The sequence below is a fragment of the Rousettus aegyptiacus genome, unplaced genomic scaffold, assembly GCF_014176215.1.
Source record: "Rousettus aegyptiacus isolate mRouAeg1 unplaced genomic scaffold, mRouAeg1.p scaffold_m13_p_4, whole genome shotgun sequence".
Lineage (NCBI taxonomy): Eukaryota > Metazoa > Chordata > Mammalia > Chiroptera > Pteropodidae > Rousettus > Rousettus aegyptiacus.
The window spans coordinates 5,795,465-5,804,857 of record NW_023416307.1 but is presented as its reverse complement, the minus strand read 5'-3'; the positions used below and the strand labels follow the sequence as shown (position 1 = coordinate 5,804,857).

At 44.9% G+C, this 9,393-nt stretch overlaps 1 protein-coding gene across 1 annotated transcript; it reads right to left on the bottom strand.

The window, feature by feature from the left end:
- Nucleotides 1–660: 660 nt before the first annotated feature.
- ATP5PO (ATP synthase peripheral stalk subunit OSCP) lies at nt 661–8,824 on the bottom strand. The gene is made up of 7 exons (XM_016164090.2): nt 8,711–8,824; nt 7,447–7,497; nt 6,352–6,462; nt 4,061–4,190; nt 3,191–3,303; nt 1,126–1,212; nt 661–842 (listed from the first exon to the last, which is right to left on the bottom strand). Exons 1-7 carry the CDS (start codon nt 8,744–8,746, stop codon nt 729–731), a joined length of 642 nt encoding a protein of 213 aa, XP_016019576.1. The 5' UTR covers nt 8,747–8,824; the 3' UTR covers nt 661–728.
- Nucleotides 8,825–9,393: the final 569 nt, after the last annotated feature.

The window sequence follows — 9,393 nt, the reverse complement described above, 5'->3', positions numbered from 1 at the left end:
CCTTTATAGAAAATACCAGCGTCTTTATACTTACTGGGATGGTACAGAGAGCAGGATTGTAAGACAAATCACTTTGGGCTCAAAACAAGTCAAAACGCACGTGACGGAAATCCTTGTTAGAACAGTCGATGAGCAGGTACCAGCTGTTCCCGGCGCTTCCAGCAGACCCGCGGCGCCTGGCGGCCACCGGCCCGTACGCACAGGGCCACTGCGGTGGGTGCAGACGCTGCAGAAGCCGTGAGCAGCCAGCACGCGCAGCAGCAGGGCGTGGAGCAGCTGCCGTGTCTGGCCAGCGTGGGTCCCGGGGCTCAGGCGGGTCCTTCTGGTATCCGACTGGAGACGGCCACCAGCAGTTGAAACTCTAGGATGACAATGGCTGGCCTGGTTCGCTGGTACCTTAACGCCCCCTGCAGGCTCAGACTTTCCCCAAGCTCTGGGTTTAGAGGCCAAGAAATGAAGTTACATACATGTACTTAATTATGCCTGGCAGAAAATGGAGCTTCAATAAATGTTAATTATTTTTCATAATGAACACAGGTTTCATAAATTCCTAACTAGATTCTCCAGCCAAGGGGCTTTTACACTAAAGGGATACTGAAAGAAAGATAGAAAAATAAGGCTCCCTGTATTTCTGCTTTTAAAGAAAGCAAACATAACACGTTCTGTTCAGGAAGCATTTTATTGTTGCTCCAGGTTTCAGAATTTTCACTGACAGAAAATCAAGACTTTCAGAAAACCTCCCGCATAACCCTGCTCAGCTTCTGAATCTTGGTTTTCGCAGACATATCAACATATTTCTCTCCAATACGCACAATCATCCCACCCATGATTGATGGATCGATCTAGGAAAGAAAATAGTGCGGACATGAGAACATTCACATTTCACTAATCGGAAGTGCTCTGAAATGTCTGTGTGCTACATAAATCTAAGACATTCTAATTCAATCTAGAAAAAGGCAGAATTCAAATTGTGAATGCAGTCAGTAATCATTTAAACTGAAAATATGAAATTTCCACCACAGGCAAATCTAAGTAGATAATGAGACCTAATTTTTTTATTATCCAGAGGCATTTTAAGTGTAAAATTGACCCGAGGAAACATACCAAACATAATTACAATCTTACCTTAACTTCCAAGTTCAGTATCTGGTTTTTACTGAGGAAGCCTTTGAGCACTGTCTTTAATTCGGAAAGAGTGGCATCATCCAAAGGCTAAAAAGAGACAAAACCATTTTTTATATCTAGATCAAGTAAAACAGAAACTTATCTTAAACAATACCCTGGCACACATGGCCAGACAGGCCTGTAACCTCCCGTGTTAAACACCTGGGGACCCATCGGGACCGCCCTGCAGCGCGGCTTGGCTCATCGGCTCATCTCATCTGGTGTTCTGGGTGTGTGCAGAGGCCCCGCCTCACAGGAAGCTGGGGAGCATCCACCCGGGAAGCGCACACTGGAAGCTTGCTCACTAGGGCACAAATGCCACCCCCACCGGGTCTCTGCTCAAGGGGAAACGCCCTGAGGACGCAGCCCCCGCAGGCGTGGCTCGAGCCTATTACTTCCATCGGCGATAAGCTGCGGCTTCCCTGGCTCTGTCATCTTTAAGATCCGTGGCACCAGCTCCCGCGCAGCCCCCGAGGGAGCGAGGGCGGGCGGACGGGGCACAGCTCTGTGATCCGTGTGCACAGAGCAAGCGCTCTGCGTCCAGGCTCCTCCTGCCCCAGCGCTTCCTCCTGGTTCGGTGGACCGGGACCGGAGGAGGTTGCTGGAGGAAAGGCCTTTCACCTGCTGCAGATCCACCTCCCCACACACTCATCCACGAGGGCGAAGGCAGGAAAAAAATCACACCTTTACAAAACTCTAAGTGTCTTTTGGGGGGAGGGATGGTAAGTTTACCAACGTTCAATGAACACATGGCTGAGCCCGGGAGGTCAGAGAACTCTATGAGCCCACCTGCCATTCAGATGCCCACTGAGGGCCAGGTCCTGGCTGTGCTAGACCTTTGCTCCCGCCACCTCCTTTAATCTGGACGACCTGAGATGCCAGCAGCTGCCGCTGCCATTTTACCTGGTTGAGAACTGAGGTTCAAGTGGTTAAGACACCCACCTCAGGCCCCAGCAGCAAGTGAGGACTATGCCCTACGTCTATGCCCTTGGTCATTAATCAAGGTATATATGTTTTTAAAACAGTGGAAACTCATTTACTAAGAAGTTTCAACATCGAAAGCATTAGTACTGATTCTGAAAAACTTTTACGAAAATAGGCACCCTGTAAAAAACCATGTCCTTGTAATCACTGCGCCCGTGCTTGCCTTGAGGACAGCGTGGCCGTCGGCTCTCTGCTGCAGTCGCTGTGATGATGCTCAGCGAGGTACGTGCTAAGTAAAACATCTCTCAAACTGTGCTCTTTTGGAGAGGCACAGCATCTTTTAGACACTAGAAATGCTAGTCTAGAGGAGGCCAGGTGCAGCAGACCCCAAGTAAATTCACCGTGCTCAACTGTAATTAAGTCCCAAAAACTGTTTTCCGAAACTGACTGAACTACAGTAGGATGAAAACACAGTTAAGAATAAAATTCTGGGGATTGTCGCTTAATGAGCATAGGCTGCTGAGAGAGAGGCCTGTGTTCAAATCCTAGTTTCACCTTTTGTGACCTAAGGCAAACAAGTCCCCTGTATTCATCTGTAATCTAAAGATGATGATACTTCTACTTCGCATGGGTCTCTGACGTCACATAAAATAAGAACTTACTAAGTACCCGGCACACAGTAGGTTTCACTAGGTGGTGACAGCCCAGTCCAGCAAGCCGCTAAGCCTGAAGGGTCTCGGCGAAGGGCCTATCCACACTACCCTTCATCACCACCAAACACTGGAAACTGTGGTCTCAGTCAACTACAAAATACAGTACTTGCGACGTAACGCAAACCTGTAACGGAACATAACCAACTGTTCCCTGACACATTCGAACCCGGCCCACAGTCCTTACGACTAAGTCGCTGGTTAGGGAAGCGCTGTAAGATGACACCCCCGCCCTTCGGAAGCAGAGGTCCACAGAAGCTGGCGTGAGAACAAAGTGCCAGTCGCCTTTCCTAATTTCTTGATTTTAGCTTTTTTGTTTTGTTTGTTTGTTCTGCAAAACATGCTACCATGAAATGCCTCGGTGAATGCAGCAGCAACAACCCTGTACTTACAGATGCGGTGGTAACGGAGCAAGGTACTTCTCCTCGGTGGACGCTCATCATGGTGGAAAAGGCAGAAACGACTCCAGGCGCATTGTTCAAGCGGCCGTTCTCAGCGAGCAAATCTGGGAAAGTGAAGGTGTTTCAGTAACGTGAAACTCACTTAATATGGGTTATTCGTGAGGTGTCGGATTCACCTTAAGAGAAAACTTAGATTTGTGGCCTTAAAAACACTAATTCAATATCCTTAAGAATGTGAATAGAGAAGATACAACTTGTTATTTAAAAAGTATATTCAAGTTTTTTAGAAGACTGCACCAACAAGCATTTAAATCAGTTAAGGGGGGTGTATCTTAGACAGATCTGCAACAGATTTCTTGATCACAGCTTCCAATCTGCTTTTCATAATTATCTCAAAGATTCCAACGTTTGGATACAAACCACAAATTAACATATTATCTATATTCAAAAATGATGACATGAATACATTTTCTTTGGAACTTGTATTCTCAGTTGACCATGGGATTTGAAAAGCAATCCAAATGTACCAAAGAATGCAAATGTCTTCAAGGACAGAGAGGGGACAGCCACTGGCTGCAAACCATTTTCTTGGCATGAATCCCATTGGTCGCCTCCATGGACTGAAAATGACTCTGTGATCAGACATTTTTACATCCTGGAATCTTTAGAGATTCAAACTTTAACACACAAACAATTCACTTGGGGAGCCAGTGAATATGCAGATTCTGAATGAGCAGGTCAGGGTGAGCCCCAAGATTCTTCACTGCCAAAAGGCAGGTGATGCTCATGCTCCTGGTCCATGGGCCACGTTTCCAGCAGCGAAGTTTTCAGAGACTTCAGTGAAAAAGATCTAATACTTACTGATCAGGTTGGACGTGAGGGGAGAAAACTTCTCTTTTGCAGCCATGTCATTCAGGCTTTTCACTTTAATGGAACGCTTTACGTAGGGATTCATAATTGAAGCAGCCATTTTTGGTTCCTTCAAGATTTGCTAAAAGTGCCAAAAAATAATTTCTTAAACTCTTTAGAGTATAAACTATCCTAGCTACTATATATATATATACTTTATGAATCATATATTTTGTGAATTAAATTAGCACTCTCAAAGCACAATCAAATAACTTTCTCTGCCTTTAAGAATATACCACACCATGATTTTACACAGGATAGAATTCTTGAAAAAAATATGTGTAATACTATAGTTTTTCACATACTAAGAGGATGCTAGTGAGGCCAAGACTCAAGTGCAGGCTTAACAAGGTGCTGTGACTGCAAAGGCGGCCCCCTTGCCACTCCCCTAGAGGGGGGGCCTTTCTGTGCCAGGCCCATCTGGATCCTGTCCCGCCTCGAACAGAGTTCCAGAGGACCAACCCAACCCGGCGAGAGGCCGCTGGTGTTTCCAGAACAACCTCAATTGGTCTGGAAGAGTGGATAAGCAATAGCAGCGCAACTACCACGAGAGAGACTATTTTGTCTCCATTTTATTAAGTCACGAATGTCCGGATTTGGTGATCCCAGCACAGCTTCCAGCATCTTGCTCCCCTTAGTATCAGGCCGGAGTTCCAACAGACCAACGGCTGTTTGCATCCGGGCATCTTTCGGTTACGTATGTCTATGAGCCTTTCAGTCCCTCTGTCTGTACCTCTCCCAGGCTCCGGGCCAGAATTCTGCCTCCGACCTGGGCTGTCTGTCATCTACTGCCGTCTACTGCAAAAACTGCAACTTGAGTGGCCGGACAGAAACATCATTTTTCCAACAAAAAACCCTGCTGGCTTATACAAATTAAAAGCGTTCTGGAGTATGGGCTACCACCCAAGGAACAGCTGCTGCCACGGTGTGTAGCACCACCCTTTCCTCTCAGTGACAAAAACGGCTGATTTAAATTTACACAGAGTTTTAATAGAACTGCCTCCTTTCTGTGTCTCCACATCTTTGCTGACTTCCAGGTTTTCATCGAAGCCCACGCTACCGTCCAAAACCCAGGTCGTTCTCTCTGCTGTGAATGCAACTGTTCAGGTGTAAATGGGCACAAATGGCCAGCAGCGGGCAACAATTATCACCTCCGAAAAGGCCCGTGTGAGCGCCCGTCTGCTCTTGCTTCCCCTTCCCCACCGCGTCCCCACAGTAAGGCTGTTGGCTGTGTGAGGGTCATGAGGGTCGCGAGGGCCGTCACACCCACACAGACTGTAAGCGTTATCTGCAGAGACAACTGGACAAAAGGCCTATTCAGTTAACATTATTGTCTACCGGGACAAAAGTTCCAATAAAAACTCAAAAACGTGTGAGCATCGCTCTATACACTTAGTCTGTGAGGATTTCCCCCACAAAAGTAAGATCTTTAGAAATATGTGGATTAAAAAACACAAGAAATTCTGAAAACATAAAACCAAGAAGAGAACAATTTTCTCTGGAGAGAACATGTACTAGACTGTTTCTCTCTCCTTTGACGCAGAACCTACTGCCAGAGGTAAATGGAGGGGGGGGGGTGCAAGAAAATGTGTAGAAACTTGTGAACTAGAAAATTCAGCGAGATTAGAGCAGAGACTCTCCTATTTAAGACACAGTGTCGGCTTTTGTTAATTTACTCTTCTCTCCATGTTAAAAAAAAAAAAAAAAAAAAAAAGGGAAGGTCCCTCGCAGCCTCCCAGCCCCCCAGCCCTTCGTCGGCTCCGTTCAGCAGTGTGGAGCCCACACGCCTTTACTGATTTTGCTGCCCAGCACACTCTGCTCAGTCACCCGCCCCTCACATCTTGGGAATAAAATAATAAAAAACCAAGGAAGGCTCACGAGGAAAATAAATTACCTACAAAACAAACTCATAATAAATTCTAAAGACTACTTTGGAAATACCCAGAATACAAGCACAGATTTTCAAAGGTGACTTCTGAAATGGCAAACTTTCTTACATTACCACTACCATAATTCTTCTCTTGGCCTGAAATCTTGGTGACTAATATAAATATCCTTATATGTATCTGTATGTATTATATATAGAATCAGAAAAATACCCAGTATTATTATTATCAACATTACAGAAAATAGGTTTCTTCTTTCACAGTTCTTTTTCTTAGGATAAACCTCATATGGATGCATAATCAAATAACTAAAGGAAAAAAATATACAATGGGAACTTGATAAGAAAAGCTACTTACCGCTACCCTCAACAATTCCTTTTCTACTTGTTCCAGTTTATTCTGTTTAGACGCAGCAGAATAAAGAGCAGTGGCATAGCGACCTTCGATCCCATATATCTGAACAGGCGGCTTTAAAAAAAAAAGGGTGAGGTAGGGGAGGAAGAGAACGTGAATATCAGTTAAGAAAATATGAAATTGTCAATAGCGGAACTGAATATTTATAATTTTAAAAATATATCTTTTATAGCACGAAAAAAGTCATCAAAGAGCTATCCTGAATGGCAATTCTCAAAACAAATTAGAAATATTTCCTTGGCTAGGTCACTCAATCTTTGAGCTTCCAATTCCTCATCTTATGACAAGAGCCTTAGGAAATATGGTGCTAACGTCCCTTTCAACTCCAGCATTCAGTGATGCTAATCCTGAGATAAGCTTCTGCTTCCTTTGAATGCAATACTATTCAGTTCTAAGTATGGAAGGATTTTAAACACTGGTAGCATGCAGTTTTGAACATGACAGAGCCAGGAAAAGAGCTATTTATGAAATATGTACAAGCATACTTTTATACATTTCATAGTAATACTATACATTTCCCTTAGAGTGCCCCATCAATATTCACTTCAGAAGAGCCCTTTAGCAATTAAAAAGTGTCTAACGCTTGAATTATTTTTCTCAATACGCTGTAGGCCTTTTTCTATACACTACCACAACGTATAACTACATGCGCTCAGTGGTGCTGAACGGCTGTAGCGAAAAACCTTAGGCTTTGAATGAGAAAGACTTCGTTCCAGTCCAGCTCTAGAACCAGGCTGAGTAACCTTGGGTAAGTTTTCCGAGCCTCAGTTTCCTCTTTTGTAAAATGGGAAGACTAGCTACTTCCTATCACTGTTGTGGGGTTTTAAGAAATTCTCATATTTAAAGGTTATGTATGCACCTGTCACACAGCAAGCATTCAACATTATTTCATTCCATACCCCGCCCCCATGACACTTCGGGAACCACAGATCGTGCAGAAAGGTTTAGGTAGAAACTATACAAAGTCCATGCCCTAGATGTATTGCTGTTTGACTCACACGTTCATCTGCTTCATAATTACAAAATAAGTTGACCTACCCTCACAAGCTTGGCAAACGGCCTGACCACAGAGGTACTGAAGCATCGCACCTTTAAAAAATAAAGCAGATCAACAGAGTTTACTTGAAGGATTTCTTTACTTGAACCAGTAACAAGAAATTTTCAATTTGACTTTTAAATGGTTGGTTTGTTATATTTCTTTGTATCATTACATAGATTACATGTGGGTTAGCTTTTTTTTATTACCCAGAAGTAAATTTCCCCACTGAGAATCATCCCAAGTTGCTTGGGAAACTGCCTTTTCACTAACTGTCTAGATTGCTAGGAACAGACTGAAGCAACCCACCAGTATGAAAGAGGAAACATTCATTTTAACAAAGTACCTGTTTTTAAAATTTTCAGCAAGATTTTTAGCATTTATACTAACCCTTGAGCAGAATTTTAATAAAAAGTGAGGATTCCAATCATGATTTGTAAAAGATGAATCTTCTTAGAATCTAAACGCTATCTGAAAATTAACCCTTGAGTATTGCAGCAGAGTATGATGTGAGAACAGGCCGCAGTTCTGAGAGAAGGTATCTGGTCTATCTAGGGAGAGTTGGAATCTGTTGTTAAAAATGCACCTGCAAGGGCACAGGTCACCTTCAAATAACTCCAGCTCTGCAGTGTACTAAACCAAAACTGGTTGTGAGACTTGAAAGACTTTCTAACACTTATGGAAAAGTTATCTAAGCTATTAAAGGAAAGCAACGTGTATGTAGTACGAAGAGCACGAACGTCCCAACTCCACCTTGTTTGAATCAGGAGTTTGAATCTCAATTCTACCCCTTACGGGCTGAGCAGCCGAGGACGAATCGTTTAAAGTTTTCTGTTTCATTTCTTTTATAAAAATGTTAGATGTGCTTCATAAATATTCTTTGCATTACTAGTGACCGCTGATTGGTTTAATCACAACGACAAAGGATGCTGATTGGGAATGGGCCGGGGGGTCCTTTACTCGCAAACTGGGGAAGCTGGGCCCCCATCTCCTGTGGCCCTCGAGCCTGCAGCTTTCTGGAGCTGTGCTCAGAGGACGCCGAGGTCAGGCACGCGCAGCCCCGTGCCACTCCCCCGTGGACGTCCCCAGGTGGGGAAGCGGGGGCCTCCTGAACCTCCTTGCGTCGACCCCACTCGCCGGGCCCCACGACCCTGAACGGTGGTCATGCTCCCCCAGCTGTAGCCTCGCACCGTGTTTCTAGGGGGCTGGTACGGGTCACCCCAGGAGAGATCCTCCCGATGCCTTTCAAGACCTTCATTCTCTCACCTGCCGGGATAGCCCGGACACTGCGGGCGCGGCCATCTTCTCCTGGGCGGCTGTAGGTCAAACCCGAGCTGGAAGAGACGCGAGAGAGCATGCGTGCGTCAGCGTAGCCGCTCGGTCCGCTGGGAAATGTAGGCTTAGCTCGTCAGGCCGCATGCGCAGAGATCTCCCTTGGGCTGGGAGTCGTAGTCCTTAGAAGCAGATGGTAAACTACAGGGTTGGAGGTGGGTCTAAGGGTTCAGCACCTGAAAATGAAATCCTGAGTAATTGACTAAGTGGCCCTTTCTGTAAAATGAATTTATTGTCCCTAGTTAAAAAATTTCTATGTAGGCAAATGCGGTGGCATTTGTTCCATTTCACATTCACCATTAACATCTTTACCCCTCTTCCAACTAAACTAAGCCAGTTCCTCTAGCTGTGTTACGAAAACGAACCTTAACAGCTGCAGCAGCGGAACTATGTGCCCAGTACTTGGGACACAACTGCCCCTTCGTCCCCGGGACTCAATCATCTCACCTGAGTGTAGCGATCATCTGTTGGACTGGCTTTTGAGCAAGGGTGACATTGAAACTGAGAAGCCAGCACTAGCCTTGGCCAGTTTTTCAGCATTCATAAAAACAACCTATTTTTAACCTATTTTCCCCTAAATGGAGCTTGCTCTAGTTTTCCCTTCTGTACAGAATAGA